This window comes from Thermobia domestica, chromosome 12 (assembly GCF_964235325.1).
Source record: "Thermobia domestica chromosome 12, izTheDome1.hap1.1, whole genome shotgun sequence".
Lineage (NCBI taxonomy): Eukaryota > Metazoa > Arthropoda > Insecta > Zygentoma > Lepismatidae > Thermobia > Thermobia domestica.
The window spans coordinates 131078489-131105989 of NC_137465.1; the positions used below are offsets into that span (position 1 = coordinate 131078489).

The 27501-nt window shown below is 34.6% G+C and overlaps 1 protein-coding gene across 4 annotated transcripts in view; it reads left to right on the top strand.

Annotated features, from left to right (window-relative positions):
* LOC145666663 (uncharacterized) overlaps positions 1 to 27501 on the top strand; it is a 43908-nt gene that overhangs the window by 10566 nt on the left and 5841 nt on the right. For 2 of the 4 annotated variants that reach the window (XM_081734131.1, XM_081734129.1), the window contains exons 3-7: positions 6153 to 6425; positions 10470 to 10589; positions 12951 to 13515; positions 18271 to 18405; positions 22495 to 22913. In XM_081734131.1, coding sequence (XP_081590257.1) covers positions 6153 to 6425; positions 10470 to 10589; positions 12951 to 13515; positions 18271 to 18405; positions 22495 to 22913 — 1512 coding nt within the window. The remainder of the gene's footprint in view (positions 1 to 6152; positions 6426 to 10469; positions 10590 to 12950; positions 13516 to 18270; positions 18406 to 22494; positions 22914 to 27501) is intronic. The other 2 variants (XM_081734130.1, XM_081734132.1) reach the window with 2 other exon arrangements.

Consider the following 27501-nt stretch of genomic DNA (forward strand, 5'->3'; position numbering starts at 1 on the left):
GCATCAAAGCAATTGATCCTACTATCAGCTTCTTCTAAATGATTTCCTGATGATTTGTTTGAAAATGTTGGAAGATTTCTTGAAGTTTCTATGTGATATCCATTACTGATTGCTACCTCAAAGTTACTTCCTTCCTTTTCACACATAGACTTTCCAAGAAAAAGGAACAGTTCTTATTTATTTGCGTCATTACGAGGGAAATCGTTCCACTTGCTAGGAATTGGTGTAGTTGATGTTACTTTTATCCTTACTCCTACTCCCCTGCTTTCTCATGTGGAAGATTTTATGCTATTTGAATAGTATCTATCCCATATCAGATCCACTTGCTCTGCATGGAATGTGTCTGCATCTCCTTGAACATATTTGAAGAAATTATACTGGAAATGATCACAAAATGTTTCTACTGATACTGGTTGCAAAATGTGAATCAAAATTGCTCCATCAAATAACGAAATATCACAAGAATTAGGAAAGTGTTCTTCTTTGATGTTGGCTTCACTCTCTAGAAGCATAACTAAGTCGGACTTTTTTGAGGACTGTGAATTATGGCAGAGAGACTGTGGAATTGGTTGACTCTCGTGCTGAAAGAATTCATCCAAGTCAAGTCGTCTTGTTTGACTGACGCGTAGTAAGCGAGAGCATAGCTCAACGTCCATCTTAAGTAATTTTATTTCATTTCTATTTGTTTTATTCTTTTGAAGTGAAGAACGAAGCACTAGAGAAGATAGGGGGTGGCGAAAAGAATGGCTTCGTACATCCTACTGATCTTTCTTGCACAAATTTCTTGTACATATTAGATCCTTTTTCTTCTGCTCAATATAGGGATTCAATTATATCACCGCTATAAATGATTCTGGAAGCAACATTAACAAGTCCACTATTTTCTTCAAACGGATTCCCCAATTCGACGAAAACTTCTTTCATCTTTTCAACAGACGATTTAAATTTTTCTTGCATCGACGAGTAATCTTCATGGTGCTTATTATCAGGATCATATTCATTATATGGTATTTTGAATTCATTAATTAGTCTACTAATTTCAGGTCCCGTTGGCATCCATTTGACAAGAGCATTGTCGTCGTGTAAGAGTCCAATCGCTCCGCCACCCCCTTTTATAATTTTGTTATTTTGTTATTAGTGAAGGAGGAACAGTATCTTCCTGGCAGTGATTCTCAAATTTTCTTGCAAAATGACTTGTGGTTTGCCATATCCTTTCGAAGCATCTTAACAACACGACTTAGTGTCATAGCATCTTCATCTATGTCTTTCTCCAGCTCACTTATTATGTCAGATCCTTCTGAAAGCAAAACATCTCTGCTGGACAGATGAGCTGTTAGATCTGGCCTGTGACGAAGAATCCTTTCACGAAATCTTGTACTATGAACTTCTATTTCTTCTGATTCAGGCTTCTTCATAATCGTCATTAACCGTGTTTTGTACAATTCAAAAACATCGCTCATTTTGAATCGACGATTTCTTGGTAACACAAGAATTGCGTAGGCGCCTCGAACTTTGCCTTTTTTTGTGATTCCGAACTATTCCCGCCGAAACATTACACGGGATTTACGCCATTGTTACTTTCAATGGAAATACTTCGAGAATAGTGCAGTTGTTATTACTCCAAGTTTTTTAAACACTCAGTTCTATCCGATTCTTTTGACGTATTTCGAAACAAGATTTGGAGTTAATTCTTTCCCATACTTACTCTGTGGGGCAGAAGGATGGGGGAGAGAAAAATGTTTGTTATTGGTTTGTCGTATTTGTTTATAAATCTAGATACTTCAATAAATATTTCGAAAGAGACTTACCTTTATGGATGATAATTAATGGCCGCCATATTGGATTCATATAACCGGGCTCGGTCAGACTGTCTTGTGCTCTGGTGAAAATGTTACTTATGAAGAACACATCACAAGAGAATGATTTGTTTCGTACAATGCAGCATCCATCAGTGATGCTTTATTACGGTAAATGAACTCTCGCTCGACATTTGGGAAAATCAATCGACTCAATGCGAATCTTTAAATTGTCATAACTTCGTTGTTTATTAACCAATCTGAATGAAATATACACCAAACGAAAGATAATTTAACACTCTTTGAAAAGTTATACGACATCTTTTTCGATAATCCCAGCCGTTTACTTGTTATTTTAAAAAATATGAGTAAACTCCATCATAAGAAATGTAAAGTTCCAAATTAAATAATTTCTGTAGGTGTTAATTTCAGTGTTAGGTAAAACCTTTTGCCAAATTACTAGACCCTGTTATCTTCTACGTCGTTTAGTTTTTGAATGGTGAAGATTGGACTATTAGTTAAGGAGATATATACCTCTAAAACCAACACTATGAATTCGCAGAGACGGCCATCTTTGATAGCCGCCATATTGGATTCTGGCCACCTGTCGGAGTGGGGCTACTTCGATTCCTGCTTAGTTGGATCAGGGGAACAACATATCCGAGTGGTACCTTTTTAACACAAAGTACAGGGTTTGGCCATTTTTTTGCCTTAAGTTCCCCTACTATGAGTCAAACTTGGTTACCTTACTGATCTTACGGAGCTGTCATACGACGTTGGTGTATTGTATTCCTAAGTCGTCTGCAGTGGCAAAAGCACTTTTCCGAGGAGCCGTTTCCATGGTGTTCGTGAAGAGCTCATCCGAACATGATATTGGTCGGTGTCCATAGGGGTCCTTTTGTAATTCTGTGTCACATGAACGAAATTTGACAAACCGACGGCGAAATGTTTATCGTCATACCTATTACTCGTATTTCAATAATTCGAAAATTCTCGAGACATGAACATGTTATTTTTTTTTCGGGTACTTCCACTCTGGGCCCCGCCAGGAGTGTGTAATTAGTTACTTGAATATCATTATATTGAAAATTCTTGGAACTTCTTTCGAATTTTGTATGGAGATATGTTTGTAGTATGGTCTCAAGAGCCTGATTTATTCTGAAGACAATGCATGAACCATAAATCTAAGGTAATTAGAATAGGTGCAGCATTTTTCCATGGAAAATTCTACAATTATCCTTAAATCATGAATGTAAAGGATTTAAACTGTAAGATGTTCTTATAATCATCAGGTTCATTGCATGAGTATCTTTTGTCCGTTACCGTTTCAAAATAAAAGAACCATCGTCGGGAAATTCTCGAGTTTGAGAAGTATTTTCTAAAATTACTTCGACAAACAATGAAGCACAATAATACTGTATTAAGTACGATTATTATTATTAGTATTATTTAGTTAAATATTCTATTGGTATGCACCGAGGCTAAGGGAGACGGTGTTGAGATTAATGATAACTGTAAAATGAGAGGGAATAAAACGGAAAAACCTCTAGAAAATCCACGCACACGGTGTTTGTTCACCACAAAGTTCACTTGGCGCGGGCTGGAATCGACCAGGGACCCTGTGCACCAGAAGTAAGCGCTCTACCACTGAACCACCGCGGACCCTTAATAACAATAGAATGTTTATGTAGCAGTTACTTAACTACCGTAATGTTAATGTCAGCAATCGTGACGTTGAAAGCAGATCACCCAGTTAAACGTACACCATTGTGTCATTCATACTCTTCGTGGAGTATACTGGAAAACTTGTTTCGCGTACTTTGTAAATCTTGTTGAACATCAGTTCGTACAGGTTTTTCTTTCGTTGTAGACCGAAGTGCTATACCTTTTAATTCAACTAACTCTTTAATTGCCTCACGATGTTGAACCAACATTTTTTTTATTCCAATTAGTTATCGAACCGGGGAAAACGTGGTAAGCTTTCGAACACAAAGGGCTTTTAAAAAAACTTTCACAAATCACGCACGCGATGTTTGTTCACCATAAAGTTCACTTGGCGCGGGCTGGAATCGACCACGAGTTGGATGCGTGAAATTCGTACCGTCAATTGTAAAGACTATGTTATTTCCTAGTTACATCGTAGATCAACATTATATGTTGTTACATGTTAGAAATGAAATCTGTTCTATAGATTACATGAAAAAAAATGCTTTTCGAACTTTTTTTTTTTAATGTAGTATATAAGCTAAGTTCTTTGTTTAATATTAACTTTTTTTTTTTTTAAACCTAGATAGGCGACAAACCTGGAAAACTGGGATTTGTCAAGGAATTTGAGGAAACAGGGAAGGCGTGGATTTTGCTAAAAGTCAGGGAATTTCGATTTGCGAAGAATTAAATTTTAAAAACGTTTGAAAATTAAAATTTTACGAGGATTTCAAACGCGGTTGAGTGCTTTAAAACAAAAATCGCCATTTCAAACATAGGAAGTTATCTGTGGTCTCCACTAACAAGGTGTAATTGTACTAAGCGCATTTTTTTGCATTTCGCTTGTGAAGTAGAATATCATATTGGTGAACCATCCATAAAATGCACTTGAATCAACGAGGCAATGGTAAATTCATTCTTGATGCAGGCATAATTAGAAATAAATAAATAAATAAAGTAGTTGCTTTATTGCTCTTTGTACGGACTTTCAACTACCATTCCCTTCAAAGTGCCCTCCTCTATTGTCAGAATACCATTATATGCAAACTTGACCTTTGTAAATGCTTGTATTAACATACTTGAGCACTTACATTATTCGGCGTAAGCTCTAAACTGCGATAAACAAAGCCACGTGAAACTAAATCTCGTTGATTTGCTGTTGTTGTACCGACGCTTGTACTCCTCCGCAAAATAGTTCATGTGATTGCATTATTACTTTTACTATGAAGCTTCATATAAAACTGCTATATTATTATAAATGACAAAAATATAATACGGATTATCTAATAATACTGCAAACGAGTGTGACTAATGAAACAGTAGAAATAAACACTAAGCATGCGCAGTAATTATGGCGCCAACTCAACTGTGGACGGGTGTTCTGCTTTTAAAGTCTGAAAGATGACTGGCATGAATCCCGGTTCCGCGAGTGTTGTGGTGAAACACCAACATGGTAAACCTTTACTCACTAAGCAACAATTGTTTACCAGCGAAATTCAAATACTTTTTTTTTTTTTTAATCTTTCGAGTTTCTTTTCTTTCTTTTCTGCTGCTGCTGTAAGTATCTGGACAACACGAGACAGTATTGTCTAAATGCACGTGTATAATTTGCTCCTCCCCGTGGGGAGTGGGAGTGATACATCACTAGCCAATCGTATTTGTGACAAGCGGAAGGATACAAATATTTTGTTTATAGGAGTTTAGAGCTTACGCTGAACAATGTATAAATATTTACTTGTGATTACTTTTTTTACTTTTTACTTGTGAACACTTTTATTACACTTCCTATATAAAAATAGTACGCGCCTTTGGCGTGGGAGAACCGGGTTCGATTCCCGGAGGGAGCTCATGTGATTCGGATTCCACGTTAGTCAGTAGGTCCACGTTTCATATAGCCTCGCTGCTGAACGGGACGTTAAACTTAAAATCAACAACCTATATAAAAATAAGAAAAATAAAATACAGTAAAAATACTTAATAAATAATGATGAGGTAAGGTTGTCTATATGTAGCAGAAAAAATATTTCTTACAAACGTGGAGGTGGTAGTTGAATTTGTATGAAGAGTCACGGGAAACTTCGTGATCAAAGCTTGTAAAAACCGTGACTTACTGTTGGTTATTAATGATTTAGGGAGTATAAACAACAGAATTCATATAAAACAGGCTTTAAAATGAAACTTATATGGAGTTCCTGAGTTTTGGAGGTTCTGAAATTTAATAAGGAAGGATTTGGCAAACTTCAAGACAATATCAATACTAGTTTTCATGTACTATTAATATTAGATCAATTTGCTTATTAGTGTAGAAGACCCCTTAATTTGGACATAATAATATGCTTTATAATATATTAGAATTCCCTTTGTTTATTAACTTCAGATATTTGTCACCATTCAAAATAAGCGCAAAGTTACTCCGTATGAAAATAATCGAATAGATAACGTAAGGGGTTCAAGGTAAATGAAGACGTAATTTCCGTTCAAAATACTGAAAGGAGATTCAAATTGAAACTGTCGTAGTACAAGTTCCTTAGTTAATGTATATGTATCTAAAGGAAGTGTGAGGTATGAATGAGCGTATTCATTTTTATGTTAATTATGTCAAGGAAATGTTTTAACTTTAATTGATTTGATTTGTTTTCTTTTTTGCCGTAGATTGGAACAGTGGCTTGTAAATGTGGGACGAGAGGATCTTCGTGGTCTACCCGAGAACGTACTATATGCGAAAAAAGTTTGTGAAGTACATTTTGCTGAGAAAGATGTATATTCAGCGAGCAATAGACGAAGACTTATTTGGAATGCAGTTCCTTTACCAATTAACGTTTCTGATAATGATAATGAAAATATGAAACCAATGACTATTTCTAAGAGCAATTCAAATCAGACTCATAGAAAGGAAACAAGGAACTTTTCGGAAGCATTCCGAAGGTACATTTAGTTCATTTTTTTTTTCCACTTTTAACCAGTTCCCCGTCCTTTAAATAATTCCATATTTGTGTCATAGAGAAATTTGATCGCATAATAATAGTTGGTTTATAGAAAGTCATAATTGTAGAAATTATTTTTTAAAATTTTAGTTATTTATTTTTCTAGTTTAACGTTCGATGATTGTGCTCCGATTCTAAGGAGACAATGTTGATAATAATGAAGAAATGGTGGAATAAAGGAAGTAGAAGGAAACAGGACAACGCACGTACACGTGTGACGGATAAATACCATGTGCGTGGGTTTTCTCAGATTTCTCTGGTTTCCTTCCATTTCTTTCATTCCACCATATCATTCATTATCGTCACCACCGTCTCCCTTAGTCTTGGATCATAATTGTGGAACGTTAAACTGAAAAAAAAAAAAAAAATCACTTTGTAGCACACCCGCCATAACTTGATTCCTGACAAAGTTGGAAACTAATATTTAAAAAGCATTTCAAGTAGTTACATGGTCAAGTGCAGCCGACACTAGCTAGAAAACCTTAATACTAGATAAATTGTTGTAACTAGATACCAGTGTGCTGTTTGTGTTCACGTATTAATTTTAATGATTTCAATGTCTCGGATATCAAGTCATTGTAGTAATAAACCATTGTTATACTGCGTATGCTAAAAATGATGAGAAATGGATGTGGGTGGGAGGAGCCATTCCAAACCCACAAGACACAAGTTTCGCGTTTACTCGCGTAATAGTCGCACTTTTTGTACCTATTTTGTAATGTGGAATCCAACTGTGACTATTACGCGAGGAAATCTGCCATTCAGTTATTGCTGTGGTCAAAACAATTTCGAATTTTGATACATACAGCATTGTGTAAATATAAAATGGAGGGTGGAAGTAGGTTGCTTGATCTCTGTTGACAGATGGGTCACGATATTACGTATCAGTAAACACGAAAAGTTCTTTTGTTCGGATTCGCGCAAGATAAACAAGTTCGAAGGAACTCTCGTTCACAGAGACAAAAGCCCGTAGATTGGGACTTTTATGCGAGAAAACTTTTTTAGCGACTATCTTACTTCAAATTTGAGGTGCGACTATTATGCGAAGGCAACTATTACACGAGTAAACACAGTAGTATTACAGAGCAGAATCACACAGAGCCCCGTTTTTGGAAAATCATGATTCCCATAAATTTTCTTTTCTTTTCCCATCGGAGTAGTAAGCTTTCGTTGTGGCCTGATTATAATACTATTCAACGCAAAATATGCGATAAATGAAGTATTTACAGCATGAGGACAATCACAACTAAAACGCAAATTTTGCTTTATGTTGGTACAAATTTATAGTTAATGAGACTTCCATTTCAATAGATATATTCCATTTTTACACTCTTTAGTTAGTTATTGCCATCATGAAATCTGAATAGTCAAAACAAACGATTCCTCTCTTGTACTTAATCTGCAAAAGCGTTCAGAAATCCAGTATGAATTTCTGACAGAGTGAATGAAAAATCCTTCCATCAGTTGTACTTCGTGATCAATTGTGCCATGATTTACACAATAGTTTTAACACTAGATTCAAACAAATTCAAACAAATATTAGAAAAAAAGGGAAGTTTTACTTTTCTATGAGTATATTTTATATACAAGTGCAAGTAACAGTTAACGCAAAGGATGCAAGTAGTCACCCAGGTTTCCTTGACACTGCATGTAAATATACACAGATGTATCTTAAACATACAAACAACACATGGAACATTAAGTACCTTTGCTGATTTATTTCATAGCTGATTTATTTATTTATTATTATTTGACAAGTTCTTGTACGATTCAAGTTTATTGATTATGTGAAACACAATTGACCATTAAAATAAAATTAAAAAATAAAAAAGCGACGAGGCGAGTAATTTTTATTCTTGGATTTCATTATTTCTATAGAGGATGTTCGAAGTTTAAGTAAGTTACGTACTGGAAGTTTTTGTTAAATAATTGTTAGTTATAGTTAAAGTGGGTGTATGTTATTCTTTTGTATATAAGTTTACCAGGGATAAAGAGTTAGATCTGAAATCTAATTTTAGTAGATGCCTTAAATTAATAAAATGAAATCTTTCAGTTTTACGTCCCACTCTTATGCAATATAGCCTAACAACAGTGTAATGATAAGAATGAATGAAAATGGTGGAATAAAGAAAGTGGGAGAAAACGGGTAATACCAAGAAAACTCAAGCACACAGTGTTTGTCCACTGCAAAGCTCACTTGGCGCGAGTTGGGATCCAATCGGGGACCTCACACCCCAGCCGTATTCTACTATTTTTTTTATTCTACATGTATGAAAAGCTGTATTGCGAAAAACACTTCTTTATGTGTATAATAGTAATAGTAAATACTGAGAAACGTTTATGAAATTGAAATATTTTTGTTTAGTTTTTATATTTTTATGCTATATGTTCGCCTTAAAATAAAATACAATAAAAGTTAAGAAGCTATAGTTGTAATGCAGTTAGGTTACCAAGATAGCTCTTTGGAACTTAATGCTACGGTATTTGAAAAAAAAAGAAACATAATTGTGGTTAGACATCTCAGCGGGGGCCGCGGTAGCTCAGTGGTAGATCGTTCACCTCTGGTGCTAGGGGTCTCGGGTACAAACCCTGCTCTCGCCAAGTGAACTTTGTGGTGGACAAACACCGTGTGCGTGGGTTTTCTCGGGGTTCTCCCGTTTCCTCCCACTTTCTTCATTCCACCATTTCATTCATTACTCATCATCACCGTCTCCTTTAGCCTAACCGGCATAACCGTGGGACGTAAAACTCAAACATTTCATTTCATTTTACTTATCTCAGCATCCATTAGTAAAATGTAATTCCTTACCAATATTTTAATATACAGGAAAATTACCTGAAATATGATATCAGGCACTAATGACACTGGATTTTTCAATAAATCAATGATTCGTAATCGGTTAAAAAAAAAAAAAAAAAAAAAACTGTCCTAAACATAATTACAAAATTTAGTACAGTAAACAAAGTTTTAAATTTAAAAAGAAAAAGAAAATTAGGCGCAAAACATACTGTAATGTTAGTAGCTCCAATTTCAGTTACTGCATTAATTTTAATAATTTTATACAAAATTCTAAAATTTAAGTGTTCTTTGAATAATAACACTAAGCGTACAGAATGCAATAGTTCAGAACAGTAGAAACAATATGTAACGAAGGGTGGTCACACATGGAACCTAACCAGCTGATACACAGTTCATCATATTCATTTTCTAAACACTGCCGAACTAAAACTAGTCTCGTCGATGATTATTTGATGGTTTGTCCTCTGTTTTCCTGGATAAGATGCTCACCTTTCTTCACTATGGCCGTGAATGAAGGCTGTCTACTTTTTGGCTTGTCTCTTAGAGACATGTGGCGAGATTAAAATGTCCTTTCTATTGCTCAACAGTATCATAGGATGAACAATCATTACCATAGTCAGCTGTCACCTAATCATTTATTTGCCGGTTGCTCTGGCTTTTAAAATTCAAAACTCACATCACACTGCAAGGCTTAATGTTACGTGTATGGCAGGTTACTGATTTCTAGCTCCACCTGTAAAGAAAATAAATGATGTACAGAGACAGTTTTTGCATCATCTTACAACTAAAGACAAGTGATTAAGTTAGCAAAGTTTCATTGAGTTAGCTCAGCAACTTCCAAGCATAATTAAAACTTTACGACATCTCTCATATTTTGAGGCTTAATAAAATTAAAATTCAAAAAAGTATTTTTAGTTTAATGATCGATCATTATTGCATTCGTTACTGATATCTAAGGGGAAGAATTGAATGTTGCTTTAACATCATAATATAGCATGCAAGCATGAGTATAAAATGTAGTAGAATTTTGTACACGTAAGAAAGGTAAGTATTTTTTTTTTTTTTATTTTATTTATGTTCATATCTATTTTGATTTGAGCAATAAGATTAATTACTGTAAAGACAATGGTGTTCATTCTCATAATTTTTCCAACTTTATAATTTAGTAATTTTAATACTTTTTAGCAGGGCAGATAAAGTCAATGCTGATCGATTGTGTAGTTTTCGTGGCTGCATAAATGCCATTCCTTCAGCTAAAACCTCCGAAGTAGTCTTCTTCGACTATCCTGTATGGGATAAAAAGCGGTAAGTGAAATGTTGGAATAAACAGCGTAAGAAATTGTTCATTATTTCATAGTGTATGAGTATGATGTATGCACAGGAAAGCTTTAAAACTAACATGAAACGAACTTATAACGGTTGCCTTCGGTCCTAATTATGGATCTTTTTCATATAACACAAACTGTGTAGGGAAAGATTCCGCATTCAGCAACTATATATAAAATACAACGTAGCAGAGAGGGTGCTGAGAAATGCTATTGTTGAAACAGTTCATCAGGATTCTTATAGTAACTTTCCAATGCCAGCTAACTTATATTGGAATGACTAAAAGGAATATACAGAAATAATAACGAGGATTAAAGAGCATCTGAGAGACTCTAAGGACCAAGATCGTGCGGAATCAGGTTTATCTAAACATTTGTCTGCTTCTTACAGTTATTAATAAATTACAGCAATTTATTAATAAGGTATATCTGCTCTGTTAGACTACTTCGCAAATCGAAAGATCTACTTACGAATCCTACTTTGTTTGGAGTAGAGGGTCGAACTTAATATTGATAAAGGTTCTTTGCATAAAAGTTGGAATATTGTAACATGTTCTTATTAAGCTATGTAACTCCATGGAAAAGAACTAACTTCAGTTGGTTTGTGTTAACTCAGTCATTTTTCGTATTGAACTAGAAGACGTTCTCAGCAGTTTTCCATACAAGAAATGTACAAATATAAGATCGCCAACTCTGAATAATAATGCTAACGTAATTTAAAATTCAATAGTTCTTCTAACGTAAAGTCTTTTATTGATTTTTAATAAGTTTTTTATCTGTATTTTCCAGCAATAGTAAGTTCCTTTAATTTTTAACAGTGTTTTGAGAAGTTTTTTATTTTAAGATTTTGGAAGAAAATCTCAATAGACTCACATGTAATTTTCAATTTGCTACTCCAAGGTGAAATTTGCCTCGTTAAAGATACCAAAGAATTGTATAGATATCGAAATCAGCGGCTCCTAAATAATAAATGTGAACAATGCAAAAGTACGTTTATTTATTATTTATTATATTCATATGTGTCTCTATAATGCAGCATGCAGACCAGAGTAAAAAAAAAAAAAAAAACTACTTTAAAAATATTCAATCTGCAGTCAGGTTTATTCAGCCATAAAAGTTTAGACCCGACATATTGCAAACGATGTGAGAGTAATAAATAAAGCAAAAGCGACATACAAATTAAATTATTTTAATTATTTTTTTATTATAAAAAATTACATGTATTTAATCTGGAAGTCATGCATTAAATAGAAATTCTTGCATTCTAGGCAACAATTGGTTTCCTCTCATTGGGCATTCTATTCTAAAAAAAACATATTTTGAAAAGAAATAAAGTGACATTTAGCAGTAGTATGCCGTCATTTCTGTTCATTTTTTACCTACATTCATTCATTGACGTGGAGTCACCTTAGCAGTTTATATTGTAGCAACGGGGCCGCGGTGGCTCAGTGGTAGAGCGTTCACCTCTGGTGCTTGGGGTCCCGGGTTCGATCCCAGCCCCCGCCAAGTAAACTTTGTGGTGGACAAACACCGCGTGCGTGAGTTTTTTCGGGGTTCTCCCGTTTCCTCCCACTTTCTTCATTCCACCATACCATTCATTACTCATCATCACCGTCTCATTTAGCCTAACCGGCATAACGTGGGACGTAAAACTCAAAGATTTCATATTTTATATTGTAGCAATATATCAGATGTTTTTTCCCACATTTGTTTTACCCTTTTCTACTCCATTTTTGCTGCATGAAAGAGATCACGCGTCGGATAACACAACTATGAGAAACAGTGAAGAATGAAAGGAATAAATATATAATAGGCTCGTTTCATATTTCTTATTGTTCAGGAGTCGTAGATACAGACTAAAACTCATATATAACTTTAAAAAAAAATCGTCTATTGTGTATTTTCTTTTGTTAACTTTTTGCTGGTGTTTTAAATTTTAAGAATAAATATCTTGTTACGAACGGAATTCGGTGTACGTTTCTGCTGTTCTTCTACTGTAAGAAAATATCAAACTTGTTTCCATCCTGATCCTTCATTTTTTTACAAATCATTTTTGATAATGTGATATTCGACAAAAAAATGTAAACCTTTACTTAATTAGAAGGATCAGCGAATTTTGAAGTATAGTATTGACTTTTATTACTAAATTTTTGCTGAAACTTGAAATGTGAAAAAACTGTTGTTATAAGATTTAAGAAACACATTTACTGAAATACTGTTGCAAGATATATATATAGATATAGATATAGATATAGATATAGATATAGATATAGATATAGATATAGATATAGATATTATAAACGAAACAGATGTAGAAGCTAATTAATTCATTTAATTTTAGGTTAGAGAAGTGGATTGATATTTCCGGACAAAAATACCATAATCAGTTTCCTATCAATGAGTTAACGACCAAATATGTATGTTCGATACATTTTTCAGAGGAAGATTTGTTAGTTAAAGCAGATGGGACACATGAACTTAAGCCAAATGCGATTCCTTTATCAGTATACAGCCAGTCAGATTACCTTTGTTCACGTAAATCTCCTGGAGCAGTAACAGTAACAGATCAGTCTTTCCAAAATGAAATTCCGTTAGCAGAATTTAAAACGCAGGAAATGATTGTTGAAGATTCAAAAGGAAATTCAGTATACATTCCCGGTGTGGAAGAAAATACAAATCCTTTATTATCAGATAATCAGGACAGCTCAAACGATGGACTGCCACTCTTTCGAGAAAATAGTGGCATAATGCATATTGTGCAAGAGTTGGATAAGGAAGATGATGATCTTTTACTGTGTCGCTTGTGTTGTGCCAAAGCAAATAAGCTGTTTTACATATCTGACAACGATGGACGAGTATACAGACAAGATATAATGCTGAAAATTCAGATACTTATTTCATCAGAGGTACGTACCGCATATCAATGTGCAATAATAGTATATAATCTGTTAGCTTTTCTTTTATATGTATATGAACACGGTACGTAAATTACATATATATGTACACGGCTTGAAAAATCTACTCGCCTGCTCGCCAGTGGCAAGTGTTTTTTATACATTTGGTGGGTAAAGTCCGATCAATCAAAAACGTGTTATATTCAAGAATAAATAACAGATGTCATTCTTTTTTTATTTGTAAGAGACATGCCAATAAATAAAATAAAAATTGTATTGGTATGTTTACTGTGTCGCAAAGTGATTTTTGTTTATTTGTATAAGCACTAATTGCAAAATAGTCTACCTAGTACGTTTTTTTGCTGTCTAGTACCACATACAAGCAAGATTTTTCAAGCCCTATCTCTCTCTCTCTCTCTCTCTCTCTCTCTCTCTCTCTCTATATATATATATATATATATATATATATATATATATATATATATATTGTGTGTGTGTGTGTGTCACACACACTAGAGGTCTGCACAGGCCGGAATTCTTAACCCGGCCCGTGAATTTATATGAGGCCCGACCCGAATCCGAAATATGTTTTAGCTCGAAATAAGCCCGAATTACAGAAACTTATTAATTAACGCAAAATTGTATTTTTATTTACAACAATTATAGGTTTAATTTTGCAGTTTACTTTTGCAGAGCATATTTTCCACTAGAAGATATTCTCCTTTTTTGTAATTTTGTAATATTTTCGACATCCATTGGATTGCGATTCAGTTTTGGGAATATTTGATTCCTCTTTTTACAAGTGAAAATGGAAATGCTTTTTTTTTTTTTATTTGTGAAAGAAATGCTTCCAGTATCAGCAAAAGGAAGAAATAATAATAATAAACTAAAATATAAACTAACATTGTCTCGAAGAAGAAAAAATAAAGACAACTTGTTCTGAATGCTTTTGTTCCTTTAATCCAGTGTAAGAAACAGTACTTTCACTCACAGATAAGCTAAGTATGTTTATTTGTGTTACTTTTAGTTTTTCGATCCACTACACAGCTTTACCTTCAATTGCATAGGCCTAATGATAATCAGAATTTCAGTGTGGGCATCTCAAGTTATAAATTTAAATGTGGTTTTAAAATTTTCCAGAAAGAGTCGTCCGATAAATATCGCTGTGCAGTATATTTACAAAGTTAGGCCCAGAAAGGCCCGAGAAATATGGCTGTATATTTAAAAATTTACAGCCCGTGCCTGGCCGGAGCCCGAAGTGATCTATGCTTTGTAAGCCCGAGGGCTCAGCCCGAGCCTGTGCAGACCTTTAGCGTGCACACACACACACGCAATTAAGAAATGAGAGTGATTTCTTTGTTGCGAAGTTAGTTGCGGCAGAAAGATTTTCATAGTGGTGAACCTTGGGAACATTAGGAACACGTGCGGAAATGTCCTGCCGAGAGAACGCGTGACGCTGCTAAAAATTATAAAATAATGTTATGATACCTCGTCACTCCAACGAAAACATTTGAGATCTTGAAAAAGGCTTATCGAGACAGTTAGACTTGTCGTTGCTGTTTTTGAACGGTATAAGAGACTCAGTGCTGGCAGGGAGTGTGTGGAAGATGATGAGCGCCCGGATCCAAGCAGGTCTGTGAGAAAAACTGAAATGATTGGCAAAGTTAGGGTGACGGAAATCCAATTCTGAGGGTAATACCAGTGCTCCTGGGAATGAATGAGTCTGTTCGCCAAATATTAACAGAGAATTTAAATAAACGGAAGCTGTTTGCACATTTCATGCCCCACCCACCGAGAAGGAGAAAATGACCCAAAAATTGTGGACTCAAAAAAAATGTTTGTTTGTTATTACACCCTGCATATTTACCAGATCTGTTCCTCTGTGATTATTGTCTTTCCCAATATTAAAAGCCTACTGAAAGTTTGCTTGTTTAACTATATTTCCATCCTAAAAGCATGACGACGATCTTGTACACCATTACATTCCAGAACTTCCAAAACATATTCCATAACGTACTGGGTCATGCAAAGTTACGTGTAGACAAAGGATATTCATACTTTGAATAAATCGAGATAAGTTCAGTATTTTGATTTATTTTATTATTATTATTATTAGTTCTTTTACAAACCCATCCTAGTTTTCTAATTACTGCATTTTGTTTTAGTATATACCTCTCAGAAGTAATAAAACACCAAAATATGGAGTAAGAAATAAGCAACTCTTTTTAATTGGTTAAATTTTTGTAGTATTTTGCAGAATAAGTAATACTAATGTTCTTACTCTAAATTATACAAGCTCCTTCGTGGTTAAGCGGTTAATATACGCACCTTTGGCGCCGGAGACCCGGGTTCTATTCCCGGCGGGAGATCGTGTGATTCGGATTCCACATTAATCAGTAGGTACACGTCTCATATAGCCTTGTTGCTGAACGGGACGTTAAACTCAAAATCAATTCAACTCAACTCTAAATCATACTGTTCATTCTCCATGTTTTCTGTAACTAACTTATTGAAAATAACTCATATTCCCTTTTATCAATGACCGATTCAGATTTTTTTAAAGTTCTTCATAGATTATTTTGTGCACATTGTATTTTTATTTTATCTAGCTAAACCTGTGAAACCAGATGTGAAGGTTCCTTTTCATAGTTTTCTTTCTCTTTAAACTTTGGCTTTAAAACTCACCAGTGTTATACTATGATGACTGATGGGATGTATCTATTCCCATTTGCGCTTGCAGATTTATTAGTATTGTCGAATTTATCATCTAAAGTTATTGACAGGAAGACAGGAACATTCACTCTACCTGATGACTTTACTAAAATGTCTGGGAACGTTTAAGATACCACTTTACGTCCGTATAGGGGGTGAAAAAAAATGAAATGAAATTTTTGAGTTTTACGTCCCACGGCTATACCGACTAGGCTAAAGGAGACGGTGTATAGAGGGTGAGTCCTTATTAAGAAAGTACCTATGCGAAAGTCAAGTTTTGCAATATTTCGGTCACGTACGTGCTTTATGTGTCAAGTTACAATAAAAAATACCTGCACTGCAGTTTCCATTTCTTAGTTAATGACACCACGAGCATAGGAGAGTAAGTCACATTGGATCAATCAATAATCCGAGGGTGACAATTCCGGACTATATTCTAGGCATGAAAAGTTCCTGAAGTTTATTCCAAATCATTCGAGAAGTATGAGGTTTTGCATTGTCGTGCTGTAGAAAGGCTCATTTTTCTGCTCACCAGTGCAGGGTATAGCACACAATGGCATACATCTGCTCTAGCTGTTCGGAATACAGGTTGGCATTGATAGTTCGGGCGTCCGGGAAAATTCTTAGTGAATTATTCCACTAAACGTAGAACATTACCTTAGTTTCGAAACTCATGTTTGTCTATAGGTTCCAGTACCTTACCCTTATTTAACAATTGCTTATGTATGTTAGAATTTTGGAAAGATGTAAACTTTTTGACGTGTTATTCTCTTCAGGAAACGCAGATCATACGGATTTTTCAGGAGTTTCTTACACATATCTGCTCATCTTTGTATTTGATCTCGAGTCAAAATCGTGAAGCACAATTCGGCATTTCCAGATGTTTTTGTGGAGGTCGTGAAAATAGGAAATACTAAGTTAACCTAATAAGCTCCAAGTGCTAGTTGTCCGACTTGTCTCTATTGCATGATGCACGGCCTCCGAATCCAAAGTACCAGACCTTGGCTGACTGGCGAGATTCTTACTACCGAGCGATTTTTTAAAACCACCTGGTTGTTGTACTGTGACCAACGGCCCCTTCACTTTTTTTCACAGATATTCTGGGATGCTTCTGCGGCGTTGTAGCTCAGTTCGAATTTGTAAAGCAAATGTCCCCGAGTTAGGCTTCGTTGCATTTTCATCTTTGGAACTGTCAAATCTCACTGGACCACAACACTGCTGAACCTTTCAGGGCGCAAATTACTTCTGTCTGTACCCATGGTAGTGATCATCTTCGACGGCTTGAACTGCTTCGGTCACGTTACATTCTGCAAAGAAAACATGTATGCTAATATTGTATAACTTTTGACTGACTCTTGTATAATAGTTGCAAGGAAAATGACATTGCGTTGCGAAATTACAGAATACGGTTAATACTTTAGATATTCGTTCCTGGGCCCGTTCGAGGTTATAAGCGAAAATGTCACCTAAAGTGCATCGTGGAATTCGACTGGTAGGCCAAGAGAAAAGCCCTGATGCAAGACCAATGTATTTCTGCGCATTTGGACTGTTAAGTCAACATCTACAACATGTACTCACTGGCCTTTGAAAAACCTACATTGAGGAATGCAATAGAATTTCAGTGCGTGTGCTCCAATGTAGTTTGTTTCATTAAAAATTACGATGTCGGATGATAATCCATTATGCAAGTGGTCCGATAGAGCACAACCAATAGTGGCGGCATGGTTTTTCATGGGATAAGTACACTTTGAAAATCACTCGAATACTATCTGAACACCTTCTGTATATAGGTGGTTGTAAAGCGTCTGATAATATTTGTTATTAGGTTGAGTGAGAAATTCTTGTATTAAGAATAAAGTGATAAAACCATGTAATTCATCCAAGTTAAGATCACTGGTAACATGTAAATACAACTTTGCTTTAGGGTGATGCTTATATTTTATTACATAATTGATCTATTAATGACATTTTATTATGTTAGTAATACAGATAGTCTAAAGTAAAACTAAGAAAAATAGTGATATTTCCGAGTGTAACGTTTAACTTCCTTTTTAGATTTCTGTAGGTGACGACTTTCCGAACATAGTGTGTGAACCATGTGCCAAGAAGTTGGAACAGTTCTATAAGTTTAGAGAAGATTGTAGAGCAGCAACCTCTAAACTGAAAAAAATATATGGAGAAATCCAAAAGGTACTCTACATTTTCCTTTTTAATTTATTTCTATTTGTAATATGTTTAGAAAGTAAAGTAATCTTGTAATCTTATTTTAAGTACTGTAAATGTTCATTTTACTCTTCACACAAGTTAATAGGAGAGTCGTGTTTGTGAATACCTTTTGTAATATTTTGTGCAGAAGTGACTCATGCAGCTTGTGTTCTTTGTGGTTCATATTGAAGAATTTTGACAATACGTGTTCTTATTAAGATGGAACCAAATCTTAACGAGAGGAGCACCGACCTCACGTTTCACCTCATCTCGTGTTACACATTCTACTCTGTTATCCTTTGATAATAAATGTAATGTCTGTATTTATCTGTAAGTGGTAGCCCTTACACGATAGTGATATTGCAGGGGGCTCATTTTCAAGGAGTTAAAAGTAAGCAGGGCTAGATCCTTTACTCTCATAAAAGACATCGCATGAGCATTTAGAAGACTAACAACATACGTAGTTTGCACGTTGAACAACATTCCGTCTGTTAAAACAATCAGAATTCAACTACTTTCCGATGTGTTCCCGACTTTGTTGTAGATGTATATGTTTGAAGTAATCCTCCACTAAATTGCAGAAACTAAGACGTACATGTACAAAATATTTGAAAATTTTTAATTTAATAAAACTGTAATTTCAACTGTAGATGAGCTAAATTTTAAAAAAATCAAATTTATTTACCATTTTGACAAGAATAACTCTTATGATTTTAATTTTTAGAAAACAAAAATTTTATTTATCTGCACAAATAACTAATAAATCAGGCGCTAAGGAGACAAAAGATAATAATTCGGAATGGATTTAATTTCATGAGAAAATCGTTCGCAATATTGTGATATGGGATTTAATTTCCTTGACTTCCATATATATTATACATCAAAATAAATTTAAGTTTGAAACCTTCAATAAATGAAAGAAAAGCTTTTGCAGCCTTCAAAATTTATTTTCACAATGAACAATCTAGCGTTTATGAAGTCAAAATGTGAATGCGCCAGTAGTTACATAAACATGACAAAGTGAAACATAGATACTAGAATTAAGGAGCATATTAGAGACTTTAAGCCATCCTCGTCGGTCTTGAACTAGCATACGTGCCTTTGGTACACGAGGACCCCATTCCTGGTGGGAGATCATCGAACTATTACGATAGTTCTAATCTCACTAAATTGTAAATCTTTTCGTGTATAACTGATGACAAAGGAAGTAATGAATTAGAAACTTGATGGATGGTAGTGCAGCTGTATCAGTCTTATCGAAATACTTTATACCACAAAAGAGAATAGCAACAAAGATATTAAAGTGTTACACAGGACGCTGTCGTTAGTAAAGAAGAGCAAATATAAAACGATTTTCACCAGATAAATAAAGATAAAGAATGGGATCATTTGATAACTCATGGGATCTTTATTAGCAAAAAATTGCATACATAATCACTGACTTCTTTGAGCACACACTTCATCTTAGATTAAAAATTTTCCAGTTTAATTGTCCACATAATCAGAACAAAAATTTCCGCTTCAGATAAGTTTGCCAATGTGAAAAACTTCTAAGGGATAATTGGCAATGCTTAATGAAAACATCCAAAAGTTTCCAATTATGGTAATTGGGTTACTTTATAGGTGGTGCATAAGTTGTATATAAATGAAGTTAATAAGTTTACTACTTTACATTGTGTATGAAACAAGAATTACTTTTGTGCAACCACAATTTAGTTCTATGGATTGTGAATATAATTGAACTAGTATTTGTGTATATAAAGAAACATTGAAGATGCCGTTGTCATCAAGCACATGATGTGATCAAATATAAAATAATTGTAGCTTACCTTTACAACATTCATTATACTTCAGCAAATAGGAGAATCTTCAGTTTTTTAAATGTAGAAATGCAGCTAGTCCCACAAGAATCTCTTGTGTGCATACTCAGAAGAAGGGTGCCCGAATCGCATCTGAAATTGTTGGAAAAGGCTAATATAATTGCTTTTTATTAACCTGTATTCATTGAAATTTAGAATAGTGTTCCGTGCGGTTTCCGAATAAGACATACATACACTTAACATCGTATAACTATCGAGTATTTGTGCCTGAATAATTTTAATCTATTTGAATGCTAATTAAATCGTACTAACTATATGATATAAGAAACCCGAAGGTAATTAATCCAGAAACTGAAACTCATCATTTTATTATATCCTTTGCGATAAGAATTATAATTACGTCAGCACAATTAAACTTTTAATATTAACGCTTTAAGGTGTTTATGAGGAAGTAGAAAGCCCATTTTTTTTTCTTGTTGCTTTTTTTATTATTTATTTATTTATTTATTTATTTATTTATTTAATTCCTTATTTATCTTATCTTGATGCTTCACGAAGCCGCCTTATTTTATAACTAATCCGTTGATTTCAGCAGATGTTTTCAATTGTATCGGTATTCTACTAATCTTTACATATAATTACTTACCACGACAATGGTCATGTTGTTCTTACAGTACATTTTGCTACGAGGCATAGTTTTTAATTAGGGCCCGTTGTGAAATAAAACGAAAGCATACAAAGAAAGAAATTTAATTATCTCTGTGTCTTTTCATGTCTGCATAGTGTATACTAAAAAGTAACGGTAACAATAAGATTCCACTATTAAAATGTTCATGAATGTTACTTAAGACTTTCTACACTGGTCGTCAGGTAATTCTTCCGGTATTGGTTTGTAACTGCAATTTAGTAACACGAATCTTTCAATCAATCCTCTCCTCTAATTTCCTTTCATGTGTTACCTCTTTTAATGTTCTAATTCCCTTTAATGTGTTACCTCTTTTAATGCTCTCTGGTAAAGTCCACAACACTGCTTAAAATTATGTCATTGCGATAGCTTGTAAAAAAGATTATAATAAATTGAAAATTTTACGTCCCACTATTATGCTGTGAGAATAGAGGATACGGTGATGATGATAATGACTGATTTTATTTGATTTGAGTTTGAGTTCAACGTCTTTTCTAGTAGTGAGGCTATATGAGACGTGGGCGTACAGCTTAATGTGGGATCCGAACCACGTGAGCTCCTGCCGAGAATCGAACCCGGGTCTTCCGTGCCAAAGACTTGTACGCTGACTGCCTAGCCACGAAGAAGCTCATGATAATGAATGAAATGATGGAATGAAAAAAATTGGAAGGAAACAGGAGAACCCCGAAAAATACCACGCACATAGTGTTTGTCCACTACAACGTTCACTTAGTGCGAACCAGGAACCCCAGGCACAAAAGATGGACGCTGTACCACTGAGCCAGCGCAGCACACGCAAGAACTTATAATTGCAATTATAAAGAATAGTTTCTGTAGTGTTATAGAAACAAAAGAAATGAACAACCATTGTGAAGGTGTCCCAAAAATTCTTTTCTAAGCAGTGCAGCAAGCTCTATCCGTGTTTTTAAAATATGCTGAACGGTTTAATATAGCATATTGCATTAAACGGCATTATGATCTTTATATCTTTGGAAAACTATCTACGTGATAGGATGTAATACTTATCTAAGCACTTTTTGGAAATAAAGCCTTTAGGAAAACTACAATTTTCAATTTCTTGTAACTTAGTCCCTATTTATTCGAAATATGTCATATCATGATCATAGTATTCGACAGTATCATAGTATAATACCTCTTCATCAGCAGCAGCAGAACCATCATATTATTATTATTATTATTATTATTATTATTATTATTATTATTATTATTATTATTATTATTATTATTATTATTATTATTATTATTATTATTATTATTATTATTATTATTATTATTATTATTATTATAATAAAAAATGTGTTCCATACGCTCAATAATTAATTATGACTGATATATAAGCGTAATATTAGACACAATATGAAGTTGTAAATCTAATTCACATGAACCCTCCAGTCGTACTTTAACCATGGACTGAATGAGTTTTAGTTCTAGTTAGCTATAGTTGTATTTAATTTCAATTACCTGATTGTAATGTTATGGACTTTTAAGGAACTGTCCGATTGGAATCTACGTTTGTGAGTTATTAAATAATGTATTATTTTCTTTCAGAGGAGGTCACGTAAAATGTGTTGTAACGCTTCCGTTCAAACAGATCTCACATTGATAGAGAATTGTACGACAATGAATACGTGGATCTTAGATGAAATGCTAGATGATACTGAAAAAAGTAGTGAGGTTTCACAAAGCAGAAATGTTAACCAGGATTGGCTTAGTACGACAAATACGGCTACCAGAAATGTCTCAAATTCGACCGATAAAGCTAAATGCTTATTTTCTGCTGCAACTTTGGGTAAAAACAACAGTAATCTTCGAGAAGCCGACAGTTCTGATGATGAAGTTGATTTTTGTGTAGAGATAATAACTGATAGTGAAACAGAAGAAAATTGCACCAGCAATCAGAAACGAACTAAGAGGACTGCTTTGTCACCGCAGAAAAGAAAACAGAAGTGTGAAATTCAAATACAAGAGTAAGTTTCCTTTCTTTAATAGTTTCAACAAAATACTTAACGGAGAAGAGATTATATTACTTGTAGTGATAAGGATGAAAAGTGGAATAATAGTGGTTTATGTTGTACCTTTTGTGGAAAGTTTTTTTTTTTTTTTTCCAAATTGTAAGTGCTGAAAATCCATTAAGCTTTCAATAGCTTAGTTTCTTTCTTTATTGTTTTATTACTTTCACTATCTTTGATCTTCTCTCTTGTTCTTCAACACTATACGTGGTGCTTCAGACAGAATAATAAATACTTCAGCAGGTAAGACGACTGGTTGAGAAAAATGTCTTTTAGACACTGTTTTAACGTAACGGCGTAGTTAGATTCTGAAAGAAGATACTAGTTCTCGCACAAAAAAAAAAAAAAAAAAAAAAAAACTTTTTCCTAGTAAATAAGAAACTTTCTTCAAATTCTAGTTCAGTACAAAAATTTCATGTAAATAAGACTATGTGTTAAGATACCATGCCAATCAACTGGTCACCAATCATAGCACTTTATACTTATATAAGTATTAGTTGAATTTAGTTTTTACATTGACATGTAGATTTCTGAGTGAGAGTAGTTTATTTAATTTTATTCAAATTTATTTAATATTTGCATGGTAATTATTAGAGTCCGGATTTTTATGTAATAACACCCTAAATATGTAACAAAAATCGCTTAAAATGTAAGAAATATGTAATATTATATAAGAATATGTAATATTACATATGTTACATATTTATGAAAACGTAATATTAACATGCGTATGAGTATGCAATATTTAAACGAATTATGAAAATAAAAAGGAAAATCTACTAAACTTTATCCTGCTTAATGCAAGTTCCCCAATGAAGTGAAATGCTTGAACAGCTGAGACAGCCATACGTCACTGATGTCTGATTGCAGGATAATAAAAATCAGACGCGAATGAAGGAAGATGTGAATCGGCTAGAGAGAAACAGTAAAGCCCCGAGAAAAGCAATGCATAGGCATTTGTACGTCAGAAATCTCCTGTGGTGTGGTGTGGTGTGGTCCCGTTTCAAATCTAGAACCTTTTACACTAAATGCGCATCCGTCACCACGGCCCAATCTTGAAATGAATTATATGCAATATACAAATTTAAATACTGAAAGCAACTTAAGAGAAATGTATTGTTTTATATATATTTATTTCATGCAGAGTATTGTTTTATATATATTTATTTCATGCAGAGAAAAGCAGTCCTATATCTTCTAAACAATACCAGCTGAACTAAGATTGAAGAATATTTCCACTAATGAACATTTTTAATTTGAAATAAAATACTTACAAAAGATGCGCCTGCAGTTCAACTGTGTGTTGTTGCACAATGGGTTGCAAGGTACATTTCCAAATGATCAGAAGTAAAATTTTGTCGGCGATCGGATAAAATATTATTGTATGCTGAGAATGATCTCTCCACATCACATGAGGTAACAGGAGCGTATTTCAACAGGGGATGTAGTTGGGGGAAATATTTTCAGGGGGGGTTCTTGTTTCACCACTGAGAATCTCACACACTGCCAATAGGCTGTCGTAACCCGGGTTTCTTTCCAGCACTGCATTTAGTTTCTTTCGAGCTTTTTCTCCTACATCTCCACACACACCTTGCAGCAGTCTCTTTGCATCCTCTATGATTTCTATGGATTCTGGAAGAGGCCGCCCAACAGTCTCTAGCTTTTTAATGCTTGTAGGTAGCCAACCAAAATTGCTGTCTATGTATGCGATATCACACGCTACTTTTGAGTCATTAAACAGTTTCTGAGCAATGCCAACTGACACAGCAGACTCCGATGGAAATGAATGAACAACAGGCGTAATTTTTTGAAAATGTTGAGGTAAAAATGTACTGCCTGTATCCAAGTGCCCCATCGCGTTAGCACAGGCTCCGGAGGAATTGGCACGTCTGGCAGTTGATCTCTGTAAACTTGAACATGTTGTGGCGCCTTAACAAACATGTTTTTTTTTTTTTTGCGTGGGAGAAACTACTTGATTTACTTCGCAAAAGTTGTCTCTCACCTCTTCAGCAACACGCTGAAGAGCATGGGCTATACAGGTGAAATGAATTAAGTGAGGGTAAAAAAGTGTAAGTGCTCTAGCCGCTTTTAACATGTACGCTGCACTGTCTGTATAGAAAACAAGGACTTTTTCTTCCTGAACTTCTCCCGGCCCGGGATGTAAGACCATCGTTTACAAAGCGAGCAGTCGTGGAATGATTCGTGCGTTCCAGCAATTTACTCGCAATAAGATAGGATTTAGATGGAGCACCTTCACTTAACTTTCCAATCACTAAATTTGCTACATAACGTCCCAAAACGTCTGTTGTTTCGTCCACAGAAATCTAAATATATGAACTACCTATTTCTGCCCTAATGGTATCTATAGCTTCCCTATAACAAACTTCGAGATAACACTTTCGAAGAGTGGATTCGTCAGGAATTCGACGCCCGCAGTACTTGTGCAGAGAAGCACGGTATTTTGGCACTTGAACTTTGTTCCAAGGAATGTTTGCTGCTATCATTGCTTGGCACAAGTCTTTGAAAAACTCACTCACTGAAGTATCTTGATGCATTTGTGTCAAGAGTACTTTTTTTTCAGTTCGCAAATTTTTATTTCTTGCAAGGAGTGCACTTCGTACATGTTCTAACTGAGATTTCATTGAACATTTTTTTTTTTTTTTTTTTTTTAAATCACACGCTTGGTACAACAACACTTTACCGTCCGTAGAAAACGCATCATCGATAGTTACCCACGACCGCAATTTCGCGAATAAAGTTGAGGCAACCGGAGCCATTTCTAACTTCGACGGTCAATACAGAACACGTGCGTTTTTCAAGTGCAATACTAGAGTACTGCCCTCCTGTCATTCAGTTGAACAAGCGAAGTTCTTTGAAAGCGTAGGTTACCTGCTATGATATTGCTATTATCGCCAGGTTCTTGGAACGAACTCTTGCAGTAAATTCCTGGAAGCACATTAGCATATAGTTTTAACTTGAATTGCAGGATTTGTTTTCATCTTTTTTCCCGTCCGACCTCCGATAACAATCAAATAGACTTCATTTTAGGAATTTCCTGGCCAGTCGCCTGTTAGGCACGTGATCTGTCTTCCTCCAGAGTTGAGAATAAAAGGGCGCTACTATGTTCGCCGGAGGGAGGATTTTTACTTGTTTCTTCTTATATTTCTTTTGTTATTGACGAAAATTCTGCGAAATATGATTTGACATAAAAAAAAAAGAAAGAAAGAGAGAGAGAGAGAGAGAGAGAGATGTCGCTTTCGGTAAAGAAACGAAAAGATAGTCATGACAAAATTGAATCTAGATGCAAGCCTTGCACAGTTGGAGAGTTTATTATTATTATTATTATTATTATTATTATTATTATTATTATTATTTATTTATTTATTTATTTTAAATAAAAATTTCAGTAAACACAAAATTTTAAGACAGTTTTATGTAAAAAAAAAATATGTAGAAACCATAGAAATATGTAATATTGGTCAAAATATGTAAAAATATATAATATGAAACTTGAGTTGAAGCACCCTACAGGTTTGAATCACAAACATTTAAGGATTTGACGAACCTACATATGAAGGAAAAAATATGTAATTACATACAAATCCGGATATTAGTAATTATATTTTGCATCATATAAACGGAAAGAAAATCCAGTACTGCTTTTTCTAATAGTCTTTTTGGCACCAAATTCAGACCCCTCTGTATATCTGAACTTACTCATCTTTGCTACTTTGCGGATCCCCACTGTGTCCACATTATGTCGTTCTATCTCATTCCTCAGATTTTCTAAATTACTTGCTATGTTTAGACTCCTACTTTATATTCTTCAATGTGTATTGCGTGTCGATAACTAAATGATCTTCTGCTCCCTTAAAATCCGCGTTGTGAATGCTTTTGCAGTATGGGTTCGCAGTTTTTTGCTCTACCTATTTGGTGTAATTCAATTTTAAAGATCGCTATTTCCATGCTACGTGCTCTTAGGGAAGATACGATGATAGTTTCCCGTTGCCTTTCATTGGTTACGAATGCGCATTTTTGCCGACATTCTACTGGTATTCGCTGTTGCCCACTGCTGCCGCAGGCACGCCTAAACCTTTCCTGGAGACCGAGCTGCTCAGTGAGAGGGCCACTCTACAAGCTAGACCATCATTGCTCAGAACTCGACACTGAGAGGTATGAGCGTTTCCTAACATACCCGAATCTTCCGAACTTATTAAGAATGTTTATTTCTATTTCAATTTTTATTGTTTGTAATAAGAAAAATACATACTGTGTCACTGCCAAAATATTTACTATCTTTTTTGAAAACCTTATACCTATTTTTATCTACAATACTTATAACCGAAAGTCGTTTCGCTGTTATTATGGTCTGTCAAATAATACTATCTACAGAATTCTCCATTGGGTCCTACTGTTAGTGTCTTTAATATGTTTTGATAGGGTGGTTTTGGATTTTTTTCGTGCCAAATTTTGTAGATAGCTAAATTGAAACACATACACAACAAAACAACCTGTCATATTCTTTTTTTTACCATAAGAGTCTAAA